General features: G+C 38.6%; 1 protein-coding gene across 7 annotated transcripts in view; it reads left to right on the top strand.

Moving 5' to 3' along the window:
* glb1 (galactosidase, beta 1) overlaps positions 1 to 15,815 on the top strand; it is a 126,592-nt gene that overhangs the window by 8,027 nt on the left and 102,750 nt on the right. For all 7 annotated transcript variants that reach the window (XR_011348447.1, XM_069910134.1, XM_069910135.1 and 4 more), the window contains 3 exons: positions 10,816 to 10,966; positions 11,052 to 11,112; positions 13,912 to 14,006. Coding sequence is in view for 6 of the 7 variants with exons in the window: in XM_069910134.1 (XP_069766235.1) it covers positions 10,816 to 10,966; positions 11,052 to 11,112; positions 13,912 to 14,006 (307 nt within the window). In the remaining variant the exon portion in view is untranslated. The remainder of the gene's footprint in view (positions 1 to 10,815; positions 10,967 to 11,051; positions 11,113 to 13,911; positions 14,007 to 15,815) is intronic.

Below are 15,815 nucleotides of genomic sequence, written 5' to 3' on the forward strand. Positions count from 1 at the left end.
CAAGCCTGCAAGTGCCGACAGCCCTGCTCATACCAGGGAAACGACCAGGCCAGCCGCCATTAATGGCTGCAACGGCTGGCCACACGAACAGCTTCCTGCACGTGATCGACAAGACCAGTGGACGGCATTTCCTGGTGGACACCGGAGCAGAGTTGAGTGTGCTTCCCTTGACCATCCTCGAATCCCGTACGAGAACATGAGGCCCCACCTTGCTGGCAGCGAACGGCCCCAAAAAAAAGACTTTCAGCATTCAAAGCATCCAGGTACACCTCGGGCCAGACAAGTACTGGTGGAAGTTCCTGCTGGGTACTGTGGGCACTGCACTGCTGGGAGCCAACTTCCTTCGAGCACACAGCCTACTAGTAGACCTTAAGGGCAAGAGACTCATACACACCCGGACCTTCCAGACCCTCCGACTTAGGTCTTCCAGCACGCACGACCCAGGAATAGCCACTGTCTGTATGCTCAAAACTGAGTACTCCCACATCCTGGACAAGTTCCCCACCATCTTACGGCCACAATTCACCACCACCATACCTCAATACGGCGACCACCACCACATCGCCACACAGGGCCCCCCACTCCACGCCAAGGCCAGACAACTGCTGCTGGAGAAGCTGCAGCTCGCTTAAAAGGAGTTCTCCTGCCTCCAAGAACTCAGCATAGTCCACAGTTTGGTTATACCCTGGGCCTCTCCCCTGCATATGGTCCCAAAGGCCTCTGGGGGTTGTTGCCCTTGTGGGAATTACTGCTGGCTCAATGATGCAGCTAGGCCTGACCGATACCCCATCCCTCATATACAAGACTTCACAGCCAATTTGCATGGCGCTAGGGTCTTCTCAAAGGTCGACTACGACCAAATCCCCATCCACCCGAATGATATTGGCAAAACAGCCATCATCACCCCGTTCGAATTCCTGCGGATGCCTTTTGGTCTGAAGAAAGTGACCCTAACATTTCAGCGGCTCATGGATGCAGTGGATAGAGACCTGGATTTCGTGTTAATTTATCTTGACAATATTCTCATTGCCCACCTGGTGGAATTTGGCCTCACCATCAACGTGGCCAAATGCCAGTTGGGGAAGGAGTCATTACAGTTTCTGGGTCATACCATCACTGCGGATGGGGCAGCACCATCACGGACAAGGTCAAGGCTATACATCAGTTCCCCAAGCTGGACACTCTCAAGGGCCTACAGGAATTCACGGGGATGGTTAATTTCTACCACCGTTTCATCCCGGGGTTGCCCGCATAATGCAGGCACTGTTCACCCTAATCTCGGCGAAACAAAAGACTCTCGAGTGGACAAAGGGGACTGAAACAGCTTTCGCCCACACTAAAGACGCCCTCATTAGCACCACCCTACTTACCCAACCATGGCCCATCCCCATGAACGACACACCTGCGCCAGAGCCCTGCTCGCTAACTGGGTCACCCGGTTTGGCGTCCCGGCTCTTATAGGGGTGCTCAGTTCACCTCCACCCTCTGGGTGCAACTGGCAAACTGCCTGGGGATCAAGCTCCACCACACCTAAGCTTATCATCCCCAGGCCAATGAACTCATGGAGCATTTCCATCAGCACTTCAAGGCGACTCTCATGGCGTGGCTCAAAGGACCCAATTGGACAGATGAACTGCCATGGGTCCTGCTTGGCCTTCAAACGGCCCCAAAGGAGGATCTCCAGGTTTCATCTGTGGAACTCATCTATGCTTTATCTTTGTCGCTGCCAGGAGAGTTCTTCGGGACAGGCACAGAATCCAGAGGTGAGAGTCCAACCTTCCTTGCTGACCTCTGCAACAGGCTCTTCTCACTGGCACCTCCACTGCCAACCCTCCACGGCAAAAACCTGGTGAACATCCCCAAGGAGCTGGCATCGGATTTTATTTTCATCTGGGGTGGTCCCCACCCCACCCCCCTGCAGTGCCCGTATGAAGGCCTGTACAAGGTCCTAAAGCATTCGGGAAAGACTTTTACCCTGAACATTGGGGACTGGGAGGAATTGTTCACTATCAATGGACTGAAGGCGGGACATTTGGACTTGGAACAACCCGTGAGGACGGCCCAACCCAAATGAAGGGTTGGCTGCCCAACCGGCAAGGAGCGTAAGCTAGTTCTGGTGGGTGTTGTGTGGCAGCACACATCTCTTGTAGCGAACCGGCCCCGCTTGTATTCCTGCAGCTGCAGGAAGATAGGGCCGTCGGGGCTTGCCGATTATCTCGTGGCTGAGGCCACAGCTCACACCTTGGGCAAGGGGATGACATTACCACTGCGTGGGGCAGAACTCCTGTTGACCTTAAAGGGGCACGCACGGAATTCAAATAAATCAGTTCAACTGAAACCTCCACCATGTACTGTGGTGTGTTTCTGCGTGTGTTGCAGCCGCTACAATTGTTTAAATCCTCTATCAAATTCTTCTTGCCCTGGTGGCTTTATAGAATGAGAATTTAAATGGGGTAAGATCTCAGCAATAATGAGAGTGAGTTTATTGTCATGTGCATTAAAAATATACATAATTTGCAAAATGCTTGCTTGCTGCAACTGAACAGGTACTTTGTCAAAAAAAAGAAAAAATACATGAAAAAGAGACAATAAATATAAAAAAAAATTGATAAACATTGTTATTTTGGTGCAAAAAAAAGTGCCTTTGCAATTGCATTGTCAATCCTTTAGTGATGTTGAACAGTCCCTGATTAGTGTAACAAGGGGAGATTCAAGAGCACTGGATTGAACACCCCCTCTCTGTAATTGGATCCTGGACTTACTAATGGAAAGACCACAGCCTGTCCAAGTTGGTAATAGAATATCGAACATCATCATGCTGAGACTGGGGGGCGTGGCAAGATGGCGTAGAGTCTAGATGTGCAATCTCGACCTCTCTGGCCAGACTTTTAAATACCCGTTTTTTAACCTTTTGTTTTCAAGTTTAAACTTTTTAAATTTTAGTTTAAAGTATTAAGGAATTATTATGGCCATTAATGGAAGAAAGACTAAACCAAAAGTTCATAAAAAGTTACATTTTCGAAGTGCTGAAGATCTGGGGCCTAGACGACTTGAACCAGCCCCAGGCTCAATTTCTTCATTGCCTAAACCCCAAAGATCGTTTGTAGGGGCTGAAAAAAAAATCTATTGTTCACCAAATGAAGGATGGCGCTGGAATTACCCATTTTCCGGAAGAAGGTGCGTGTTCCCAAGAAGTGGACCCCGATTTGGAAAGCCTTTCAATTTCAATGGAGGGAGCATGCAGGAAGACAACTCCATTGTTGGAAATGCATCAGGTAGCATTTCAATCTGAAGAAATTGTTTTTCTTCGCGAATTGATGAGAAAACAACAAGATATGATGGGAGACCAGCGGCGACCCCCTGCAGAAGTCTGGGTGCCGTCGCTGGGAGTCCAGACCCACAGTAAAACATTTAAAATGCCTTCTGTTGAGTTGCAGCAGGAGCTGCAGTTACCTTATTCTGCCACTATGTCAGAGAGAGCAGAGCTGCGTTTTACTGATTCACAGTGTATGCAATTGAATGCAATTATTCAAGCTGATATAAAACCTGGAATGGATTTGTTAACATCTCAAATGAATGAAATGGTTCAAATGAATGCTGGTATGAGTTCAGAATTAAATATGGTTAAGACACGTGTGGAAGCATCTTATGAAGAATTTAAAAGATTTCAGACTGCTTTTTTGGACTGTAAACCACAAGTGACTTCTAACAGAAAAAGTGTTGAAGGTGGAAAAATCAGTCATAGAATTAGGAGATCGTGAGAAGGAGCTAGAAAGAAAAATAGATTATTTGGAAAATCAAAGCAGAAGGAATAATGTGAAAATTGTTGGTTTGCCAGAAGGTATAGAAGGACAAGACCCTCTTTGTTTCTTTAAAGTCTAGATTCTGCAAATATTAGGGCAAGAATTTTTCTCTGGGGGATTGGCACTGGAAAGAGCCATAGAGCTTCAAGAAGAATACCCTCAGCTGGTCAATCACCGAGACCGTTAATAATTCGATGTCTGAGTTATTTGGATAGAGAAGCAATACTTTGTCTTGCAGTACAAAATGCGAGACAACGATAAACCCCATTATCGATTCAGAATAGCAGTCTTTTTATCCTTATCTGAGTCAAGATGTCATTCAACGTCGACGTCAATTCAATCCAGTTAAAGAAGTTTTGTGACGTAAAGGTTAAAAGTCTACTTTTCATTACCCTGCAGTGTTGAAGGTGTTTTACAGAGACTATCAATTTCGGTTTTTTGAAACTGATCGTGAAGCAATGATTTTTGCTGACTCATTGCCAGATATAAGAGGTCAAAGACATAGCCCACCATTATCTCCTAAAGAAAAATTTGGTAGCTCTGGAAACGGAAGAAATGGCAGAAATGGGAAAAACGGGAATGGGAAGAGTACCTCCTTCCGAAATGGGATCTTCGAGATTGGAATCTTTTGGATGAAAAGAAGAATTTTCTTATTCTATTTTTTCTTTTGTTATTATGATATTTTGATGTTACTGACTGTTTGTCTGGGGAGGGAGAGAATTGCACTAAGTTCTTTACTAGTCATCAGCCACTGGTGGGTGACCCACACCCAATTTTTGTTTAGGGGATTACTACCTTTTGGTAGTTTTTTTTTGGGGGGGATTTTCTTTTTTTTTCTCCTTTTTCTTTATTTTTTAAATTTTTTTTAGTTTTTAATTTGTGATTTTTTTTTTATTGGAGGGACTATATACATTGATTTGAGTTTTTATGTAAAGATATTATTGGCATTTAGTAATAATAGTAGATATGTCAAAGTTGAGATTTGCTACTTTTAATGTTCGAGGATTAAATAGTACGATTAAACGTAAGCGAGTCTTGGCGTATATTAAGAAAATGAAAATTGATATTGCCTTTTTACAAGAAACACAATTGAATGTGAAGGAGAGCATAAAATAAAAAGGGATTGGGTTGGGCATGTATATTCTTCTTCATGTAATTCTAGAGCTAAAGGTGTAGCAATTTTGATACATAAAAAAAACTTTTGAATTACAATCAATGGAGGAAAAGGCAGGATGTATTCTTAAATTGAATTGTAAGATTTTTAGTGAATTTTGGACCTTACTTAATATTTATGCTCCAAATGCAGATGATGAAGTATTTATTTCAGATGCATTTTTATGTTTGGGTCAAGCTAATGATAATATTTTAGTTGGTGCTGATTTTAATTGTGTTTTGGAACCTTTATTAGATAAATCTCCAAAGAAAGTTTAAAAAATCCAAGTGTTGATGAAAGATCTTAATTTAGTAGATATTTGGAGACGTCTTAATCCGACAGAGAAAGATTTTTCCTTTTATTCATCTAGACATGAATCGTTTTCAAGGATTGACTTATTTTTAGTATCGGCACATTTACAAGGGAAAATATAAGAAGCGAAATATAAAAGTAGGGTGATTTCAGATCATTCTCTGTTATATTTTACAAATGAAATTTCTGAGAAAATTCAAATAGCTTATTGTTGGAGATTTAATACAATGTTGTTAAAAAATATGGAATTTATTGATTTTTTTGAAAAAACAAATTTTTTTTAAAGAAAATTCTAATTCTGTTCAAAGTAAGTTTGTATTATGAGATGCTATGAAAGCTTATTTGAGAGGACAAATACTTAGTTATACTTCTAAGGTAAAAAAAGAATTGATTAAATCAGAGTCTTGAAACAGAGAAACAGATCGATGAGTTAGAAAAGGAATTTGAGAAAGATGCTACAGAAGATCAGAAAATAGAATTATCTAGGCTGAAATTGAAATATAATACTCTACAATCTTATCAATTTGAATGTGTGATTAATTGGTCTAAACAACAGTATTATGATTGGGGAGAGAAAGCACATAAGGTACTGGCGTGGCAATTAAAGAACAGATATCGAGGACTATTAATGCTTTTAGACAGAATTCTCTTATTACTTATAAACCTCGTGAGATTAATGATGAATTTTATTCATTTTGTATCTGAAGGAAAACAGGAAACTGGATCGATTGATTTTTTAAAATCACAGTTGAATTTACCAATATTAGAGGATGGAGATATACAGGAGTTAGAAGAACCATTTACTGATTCGGAAATTAAAATGGCTATGCTGGAAATGCCGAACGGTAAATCGCCTGGTGATGATGGATTTTCAGTTGAATTTTATAAAATTTTTTATGATGATTTATCTACAGTGTTTGGGGATGTATTATGTCAAGGTGGAGAACATTATGAATTACCTGAGTCTTGTTCTAATGCTTTAATAACAGTAATTCCTAAAAAAGATAGAGATCCTTTGAAAGTATCATCATATAGACCAATTTCATTGTTAAATGTAGATTATAAAATAATAGCTAAAATATTAGCGAATAGATTGGCTAAATTTTTAACAAAGTTGATTCATATTGATCAAACAGCTTTTATAAAGAATAGATATGTTTCAGATAACATTTTGCGCGTGATTAGTTTGATTAATAGATTTCGACAATCTTTAGATCATCTGATGGTGATATCCTTAGATGCAGAAAAAGCATTTGATAGAGTTGAATGGAATTTTTTGTTTAAAGTTTTGGAGAAATTTAAGTTTGGTCCTTTTATTGGTTGGATTAGGGCTCTATATAGTAAACCGGTAGCTAGATTATTGACGAATGGTTTGATTTTGGAATCTTTTAAATTGACTCGATCAACTCATCAAGGTTGTCCTTTATCACCAGCTTTGTTTGCGTTAGTGATTGAACCTTTAGCACAGTTGATAAGACAAAATACACAGATACAAGGTATGAAAGTTTTAGATGAGGAGTATAAAATTAATTTATTTGCTGATGAAGTATTGGTGTATTTAATAAACCCAGCTCAGTCACTTTTGCATTTGAAGGAATGTTTAATACAATATGGATGTCTTTCTGGATATAAAGTTAATTGGGGAAAAAAGTAAAGTATTACTGGTAAGTGAAGGAGATTATTCAGTTTATAAGAATATTATTAATTTGAAGTGGACTGATCAAATTAAATATCTGGGTATAATTTTGAACGTTAATTATCAATCTTTATATAAATTAAATTATGCTCTGTTAATGAAAAAAAATTAAAACTAATTTGATTAAATGGAAAGATTTACCTATTAATTTAATGGGAAGGATAAATACAATTAAGATGAATATCTTTCTGCATATACAATAGTTGTTTCAATCTATTCCGTATTTACTTGATTAATTTTTTTTTCAAGATTTAAATAAAATGGTTAGGGAGTTTTTATGGAGGGGTAAATTTTTGAGAGTAGCTTTGGATAAATTAACTTGGAAATATGAGTTAGGGGGATTACGTTTACCACATTTTCAAAATCATTATGAGGCACCCCAACTTAAATTTATTAGTTCATTGATGGATTTGGTACGGACTCCTAGTTTGGCTAAAATTGAGATGGCAAGTATTTCTGAATTTGAAATACATCAATTTCTGTTTTAGGTGGAATATGAATTTGTTACAACAATATAATGTGCCTATACTAAAACATTTAATGAAGTTATGGATAAAGAAAAATAAAATGATAGGTTCTAGGGGTAAATTATTGGCTTTGACTGTTGTATAATAATCAACTTATTTCTTTTTCAATACATAATCAAAGTTTATTGCATTGGAGGTTTAAAGGTGTGAAAAAATTTGGGAGATTGTTTTAAAGAGGGTAAGTTTTTATCTTTTAATCAGATGTGGGAAGATTTTGGTATTGATAAGAAATATTTATTTCTTTATTTCAAATTCAATCTTTGGTAAAATTTATGTTTGGTAGAGATATGATCTTACCTAAAATGACTAAATTTGAGACTTTTCTTACAAAGGTACCAGAGAAGGGTTATATTTCATTTGTGTATCAAATATTTCAGGATGGTATGGATAAAAAGGGTTGGGATAGATCTAAAATTAAATGGGAAGCGGATATTGGTTTTACTTTTTCTGAAGAGGATTGGTTATAAATCTGTTATGATAGTGTAACTAGATTGATAAATGCACGTTATGCAATGATTAATTACAATTTTTTACATCAATTATATTTGACACCTGAAAAATAAAAATAAATATGGTTTTAATGAATCAGATTTGTGTTTTAGATGTGGTGATACGGTTGGAACTTTTTGTCATGCTGTTTGGTCATGTATACATATACAATCTTTTTGGAAGAAAATTCAATCATTTTTAGAACATCTGTAGAAGTTTAAAATAGTTTTAGATCCAACAGTATTTTTATTGGGTAGTTTGCAACCTCTGAAAGGCTTGGGATTAGATAAGTTTCAGCTCGCTTTTGTATATTTAGCTTTATCCGTAGTGAAAAAATGTATTGCTAGTACGTGGAAAGATACAAATATGATTGATATTAATAGATGGCATAATGAGATGAAATATTGTTTAATAATGGAAAAAATTACATTTTTTTTGCATGATAATTATAATTTAAAAATTAATAAGTGGTTGTTATACTCGGAATATTTAAATTTCAACTTATATTGATTATATTTTAACATGTATATTTAACCTTTTTAATATTCTTTCTTTTTTCTTATGGCTCTCCTTAGGAGAGTTGGCTGAAGGGGGGAGGGGAACCTTTTTCTTTCTCTCTCTCTCTCTCTATATATATATATATATATATATATAAATATATATATATAAATATATATATATATATATATAAATATATATATATATATATATATATATATATATAAATATATATATATAAATATATATATATATATATAAATATATATATATAAATATAAATATATATATATATATAAATATATAAATATATATAAATATATATAAATATATAAATATATATAAATATATATATATATATATATATATATATATATAAATATATATATATATATATATATAAATATATATATATATATAAACAAAATGTTCATGTTTAATTGCTGTATATGTCATATATTTGTTTTTTGAACAAATAAATAAAGTTTATCATGCTGAGACTGCCAATCCTCAGGGCTGTGTGCTCAACCTGCTCCTGTTCACGCAACTGACTCATGACTGCATCACCAGATCCAGCTTCAACAGTGTCATCAAGTTTTCAGGTGACTCAACAGTTGTTGGCCTCATGAAATGTTGCGAGAGTAACAACCCATGTCTCAACGTGAATAAATGTAAGCAGATGATCATGGACTTCAGGAAGACCAGAAACGACCACCTTCCTCTGCACGTTAACAACTCTGTAGTAGAGAGAGTGGAGAACATCAACTTCCTTGGAGTTCACTATCATGGACACTCAGCATCTCTTCACTTGTCAGGAAGGCACAATAGTGACTGCACTTTCTGAGAAGACTGAGGTGGATGAAGCTATTAGCCACCATAATGGCAACCTTCTATAGGATCTCTATCAAAAATGTCCTGGCCGGCTGCATCTCGGTGTGGTTGGGTTGCTGCAGAAAAATAGATCGGAGGTCAATCCACAGGACCATAAGAGTAGTAGAGAATATCACTGGAGTCTCCCTCCTCTCCATCTAGGTAATCTACCGGAATCGTTCTCTGAAGAGGGCTTACAAAATCATTGAGAACCCCTTCCACCCTACACACAGCATCTTTCAGCTGCTTCCGTCGTGGAAGAGATAAAGGCATATCAGTCAGTACCACCGGGCTGAGGAACAACTTCTTCCCATAGAATGCTGAACAACCAAAGGAACTGCTCATACTAACCATCTGAGTCTCTCAAATGCACAAAACAATATTTATTTATTCTTAATGATATAGTTGTCCTGCATCTGTTTTTGATGTCTGTATGTGTGTTATGTCTGATTGTGTGTCTTTGCACCGAGATACAGAGAATGCTATTTTGATGGATTTTACTTGTACAATCAGATGAGAATAAACTGACTTGACTGTTGGAGAGGAACTGTTCTTGAATCTAAAGGTGCTGGTCCTCAGGCTTCTGTACCATCTGCCTAAAGGTGGCACTAACCAGGATGATGGGATCCTTTCATGGGGTTGGCTGCCTTCTTGAGGCAGTGCCTCATGTTGATGCATTCAGTGGATGGAAGCTCAGAGCCTGTGATGGACCAAGCTTTGTTTGTACCTTCTGGAGCCTTCTGCATTTCTGGGCATTTAAGTGACCAAACTAGATTGTAATGCAACCATAATGCACTTCCCTAATGCACCAGTAGAAGTTTGACAGGGTATTCAATGATTTACCAAATATCCTCAGACTCCTTATGAAGTAGAGGTGTTAATGCACCTTCTTAATGGTTGCCATAATGTACTAGCTCCTGGAGAATTCTTCTGCAAAATGGACTCCAAGGTACAAGGAACCTAAGGTACTAACCCTCTCCACCTCCATCCCATTAACACTGACAGGTGTGTGGTCCTTTTGGCCTCTCCTTCTAAAAATCTACAAAAAGCTCCTTGGTTCTGGTGACCTGGAGAACAAAGATTGTTGTTCTGGCACTATCCAACTAGATTCTCAATCTCCATGCTGTATTTTGACTCATAATTTCCAGTTATTTGGCCAACAACGATGGTGTCGCCAGTGAATTTGTAAATCGAGTCAGAGCTGACTTGACCTCACAGTCATGAGTGTACAAGGAGTAGAGTAGGGAAACTGGCTTTCTTGTTAGTTCAGCTGCTTCAACCTCTGGGCTGATGTGACATTTGAGTTATCGTTTTGCTAACTTCTGCTGCTATGCAGAGACCATGGAATGTTTAAAGAATCTGGAAGTTTGTGTATAAGTTGATAAATTAATATGCTTTGGAACTAATTTACTCCAGGTGTGAGCATGACTTTAGAATTTGATTTTTTTTAAAAATCTCATTGTGTAGGTATGTGCCATGGAATTATCATGAAACTGTACCAGGAAAATATGACTTCACTGGAGACCGAGATTTGGAAACCTTTTTAAATTTGGCCAATGATATTGGCTTGTTGGTCATCTTAAGAGCTGGGCCATTTATTTGTGCTGAATGGGACATGGTGAGTGCAGCTAAATTCCAATAAGAAGTTATCATTTTAATGAAGAAAGTAGTTTACCAAACATAATGGTATTTAACTTTTAAAGGGTGGTCTTCCTGCCTGGCTGCTACGGAAGGATTCAGTGTTTCTCCGATCTTCAGATCCAGGTAAGATCGAAATCTCCAAAACTTTTCAGCTGCTTATGTGTCGGGGTGGTGGGAAAGGGAAAATAATTTCTACACAGAGTGGTTGGAACCTGGAACAGGCTACCAGGAGTAACCATATAATCATATAACCACTTACAGCACAGAACAGGCCAGTTCAGCCCTACTAGTCCATGCCGTAGCAAATCCCCACCCTCCTAGTCCCACTGACCAGCACCCGGTCCATACCCCTCTAGTCCCCTCCTATCCATGTAATGATCCAGTCTTTCCTTAAATGTAACCAATGATCCCGCCTCGACCACGTCTGCCGGAAGCTCATTCCACATCCCCACCACCCTCTGCGTAAAGAAATTTCCCCTCATGTTCCCCTTATAATTTTCCCCCTTCAATCTTAAACCATGTCCTCTAGTTTGAATCTCCCCCTTTCTTAATTGAAAAAGCCTATCCACATTTACTCTGTCTGTCCCTTTTAAAATCTTAAACACCTCTATCAAGTCCCCTCTCAATCTTCTACTCTCCAGAGAAAAAAGCCCCAGTCTGCACAACCTTTCCCTGGAACTCAGTAGTGGTGGAAGCAGGTGCAATAGTAGTGTTGAAGAGACTTCCAGATAGACTCATGAATATGCAGAATGGAAGGATATGTTCAGTGCAGATGTGTAGGCCAAAGGGTCCACTTCTGAGCTGTTCTGATCTATGTTCACTCTTCAACTTGCATCCATGAATCCTTCATCATGGATGTGAAAAGAGTGCCTGTTTTTCATAGCACTTCAGATTTCTCAGACTTCTATCTCTTCAAGCATTTCAAAACCAAATCACAAATGGCATTTAAAGTTATTGAGACAAAACTAAAGTATCTCTTTGTCCAGTCAATAGCCTTTGATGTTGTTGACCATAGAATTAATTGACGCAGGCCCTGCGGCACACCATGTCCATGATGATCGTCAAGCATCCACTTACACTAAACCCATTCTATTTTCCCCACATACCCATCAACTCTCCCCAGGTCCTACCACTCACCTACACACAAGTGGCAATTAATCTGCCAACTTTTATATCCATGGGATGTGGGTCGAAACTGAAGCATAAGTGAACTTGCAAACTCCACACATTTGAGGTCCAAAATGAACCCATGCACTGAAACTGTGAAGCAATGGTCCATCTGCAGCAAAACTCCAACACTTCTCCACCCAGGAGACAATGCTATGCAGTGAACACTGATAGGTGAACAAGACTTGGTGTACATTAAGATACAAATAGAAATATTCGGAGTCTGGTTAAGAACATTTTGAGATGGAGGTAACAAAAGCAAAGATGAAAGTTTCATCATTGAATGAGCAGACGCAGTGTGAATCCTGGGAATGTCATAGAAATAGAAGAAGGAAGGAACTCCCAATTGATGCTGCAGATCATTAGTCCAAAACGCACCCCAGAATCAAATCTGATTCCAAGGTCTTAAATGTTCCACTTAATTCTCAGTTGCCAGGAAGAGCAATGCATTTAGTGGTAAGGGAATAGAATTTGTAACAACACCAAAATCAGAGTATTTTTAGTATTTGGAAGAAATGTCTGCTTATCCAGTGTAAGAGGTTGGGAAGTGATCTGACAATTTAATGACAAAAAAAAATTGAGAGAAATGCTGGTCAGATAAAACTGGTAACAACAATGCACAAGAAAGCCTGGTCTAGACTTGAATGTCATGTAATTGCAGTTTTGTGATGAACTGTGAGAGCACGGCATCTGCTGTTGATGCTGTGGTCTCACAGTTCAAAAACAGGTGCCACTGATCTGCCCTGCCATCTCCTTGTATGAGCTGCCTGCTGATCGGGCAATTAGCTTGCGTGAATGGTGCAAACACAAGGCGTGAAAAGAATTTGATGTTCAACAGTAAATCAGAGAGGGAGGGAGAGCCCAAGAGGTGAGATCTGTAAGTCAAATGTTGCTTTATTTAAAGACTAAATTGATATGTAAATTGTGCCCCACAGTATTTAGGTAGGCCGAGGGGAGTCTATACTGGAGCTCCAGATGCTCAAATCCTGACTCCGAACTTGCCTACTGCACGTGCACACTGGTCCTGTACAAATGAAACAGAGGTGTTGCGTTTTAATTATATTTGAGTATGAAAGAAGGGACAGCTTTTCAAAGCAATATCAGACCACATTATGAATGATGCTTCTTCAAACTTGCCTTAATTAGTAACAGTAAAGTAAAACAAAAACAATCTCTGCGTAATTGATTTATAAAATTATTTGCCCGGCGCTGTTAGGTTTTTGGGGAGGAATAAAATGCGAGCCCATGCTCCCACTCACAGGTGTTGGGTGAGTGCTTTATCTTTCATTCTCATTTTGAAGACTCTTCATCTTTGCTATATAAAGTACACTCTTTAACAGCTGAGGTTCTCCAGCATTGTGTTTTTTACTGTAATCTTTTAGCTCATTAAGTGTACACAGAGGATAGATTTAAACAAATAGGGAGGCAAAGTTTATTTCATGATCACAAAGGAGATACCTGTATATCATTGTTAACGTTGTCAAAGTAAAAAGTGAGGTAGCTTCAGAATGTGAGCTTTCAAAAATTTTTTTAATATAAAGAGCAAGAAAAAAATCCAAACCTGGATTAAAGCAAGCATTGTGGAGATTATCAATTAGACTCAGTTAAAGACTATCAAGACTATAATTGGTCTGAACTGCAGAAAAAAAAAATTGGGAGTACATTTTAAATATGGGTGTAATTATTTTAGGCAACTATGCAACTGAGTAGGTCATAATATGAGCAGTGATCTTGCAACTATTAATTTTATTTTAGATTACCTCAAGTATGTTGACCAATGGATGGGTGTTCTCTTGCCCATGGTCAAACAGTTTCTCTATCAGAATAATGGACCCATCATTGCTGTACAGGTATGGAGATTTTTAAAATTTAAAAATCATGATTGAACTTATTAACATACAGTACTTGATAAATTTAGTGGGGCTAATCTACCTTGTGGAACCAGCTTTGATTCATGGAAATAAAGCATGGAAACAAGCCCTTCAATCATCCCGAGCAAGGTGTCTATTTTGGCTGATACTATATGCCTGCATTTGGCCCTCAGAACCATAAAACTATTCTTATCCATGTACCTGTCCAAACATTTTTTTAAACATTGTATTTATACCTGCCTCAATTACCTCTTCTCACAAGATCATAAGACAAAGGAACAGAAGCAGGCCACTAGGCCCATTGAGTCTGTTCTGTAAATCTACACTAAACTACGCTAGTTCCAATTCCGGGCTTTTCCCCATATCCCTTGATGCCCTCAATAATGAATACTTGTCTATTTCTTGTTTAAATACTCCCAGTGAACTGGGTTCCACTGCCGTATGCGGCAGTGAATTCCACATATCTACGATCCTCTGGCTAAAGAAGTTATCTCTGTTTTATTTGGATAACCTCTAATTTTCAGTCTATGACCCCTTTCACCCACCAAGGGAAACATCTTACCCACATCCACCCTATCTAAACCTTTCAAAATAGGAAATGCCTTTATGAGATCTCTTTTCATTCTCATGTACTCCAAGAGCTGTCAAAAGCTCCTCGTACGTTAGCCCTTGCATTCCGGGAATCAACCTAGTAAATCTCTGCACCCTCTCCAACAACATCACATCCTTTCTAAGAGTGGGGGCCCAAAACTGTACACAGTACTCCAAATGGGGTCTCACCAGTTCCTCATTAGACCCTATCAACACCTCTTTACTCTTGTACACTATTCCTCTTGAAATGAATGCCAGCATAACTTCTGGCAGCTCATTCCGTATTCCTATTCTCATCACCACATACATGGAAAAAGTTAACTCCGATCTCCTTTAAATCTGTGCCCTCACACCTGAAACCTAGGGCCCTTCATTTTAAATGCTTCTGCAATGGGAAAAAGACGTGGCTGTCTACCCTTTCTATGTGGCTCATAATTATCTTGAAGTTCTGCTCTCAGCCCCCTTTACTCCAGGTAAAACAGACCTGGCCTATCCAATCTCTCTTTAGAACTCAAATCCTCCCATTCATGCAACATTGTGCGAATCTGTTCTGCACGGTCTCTAGCTTAATCGTATCCCTCCTATCATTTGGCGACCAGAATTGCTCACAGTACCCCAATTATGGCCCTTAACTTGATAAAACATCCTTAATTCTTCAGAGAATCATTCTTGACACTGAGCTACAAGTGATATGAGGCCATGACCAAAATCCTACTTCAAATGCCGGCTTTCAAGGAGATTCTTTAAGGAGGAGATGGTTAGAGAAATTTTCAGAGTTAGGGACCTGAACTGCGGCAAGCTTTGCTGCCATTTCTGGTTCATATACATTCACAGGAGACATGAGAGACTGCAGATGCTGGAATCCAGACCAAAAATTAAAATGTTAGAACTCTACTGGTCAAGTAGCATCTACTAGAACCAAAGGGATGGTCAGCATTTCAGGCTGAGACTGTATGCTCTCAGAACTGAGGCAGGCTCTTGTCCTGAAATGGCAATCATACTCCTTGACCATTGAGATTTTACAGCATTTTTTTTGCTTCAATTATTTGGAATACATCAGATGATGGAAATTGAAGGAGTAGGGATCTTGGAAGGGTTGAAGAATTGAAAAAGTTATCAAGGTAGGGAATATAAGGCCAAATTTGGAGTTGAATCCAAAGATTAGAATTTTAAATTTGTAATGTTGTTGATCAGGAT

Source organism: Narcine bancroftii, chromosome 1 (assembly GCF_036971445.1).
Source record: "Narcine bancroftii isolate sNarBan1 chromosome 1, sNarBan1.hap1, whole genome shotgun sequence".
In the NCBI taxonomy this organism is placed as follows: domain Eukaryota; kingdom Metazoa; phylum Chordata; class Chondrichthyes; order Torpediniformes; family Narcinidae; genus Narcine; species Narcine bancroftii.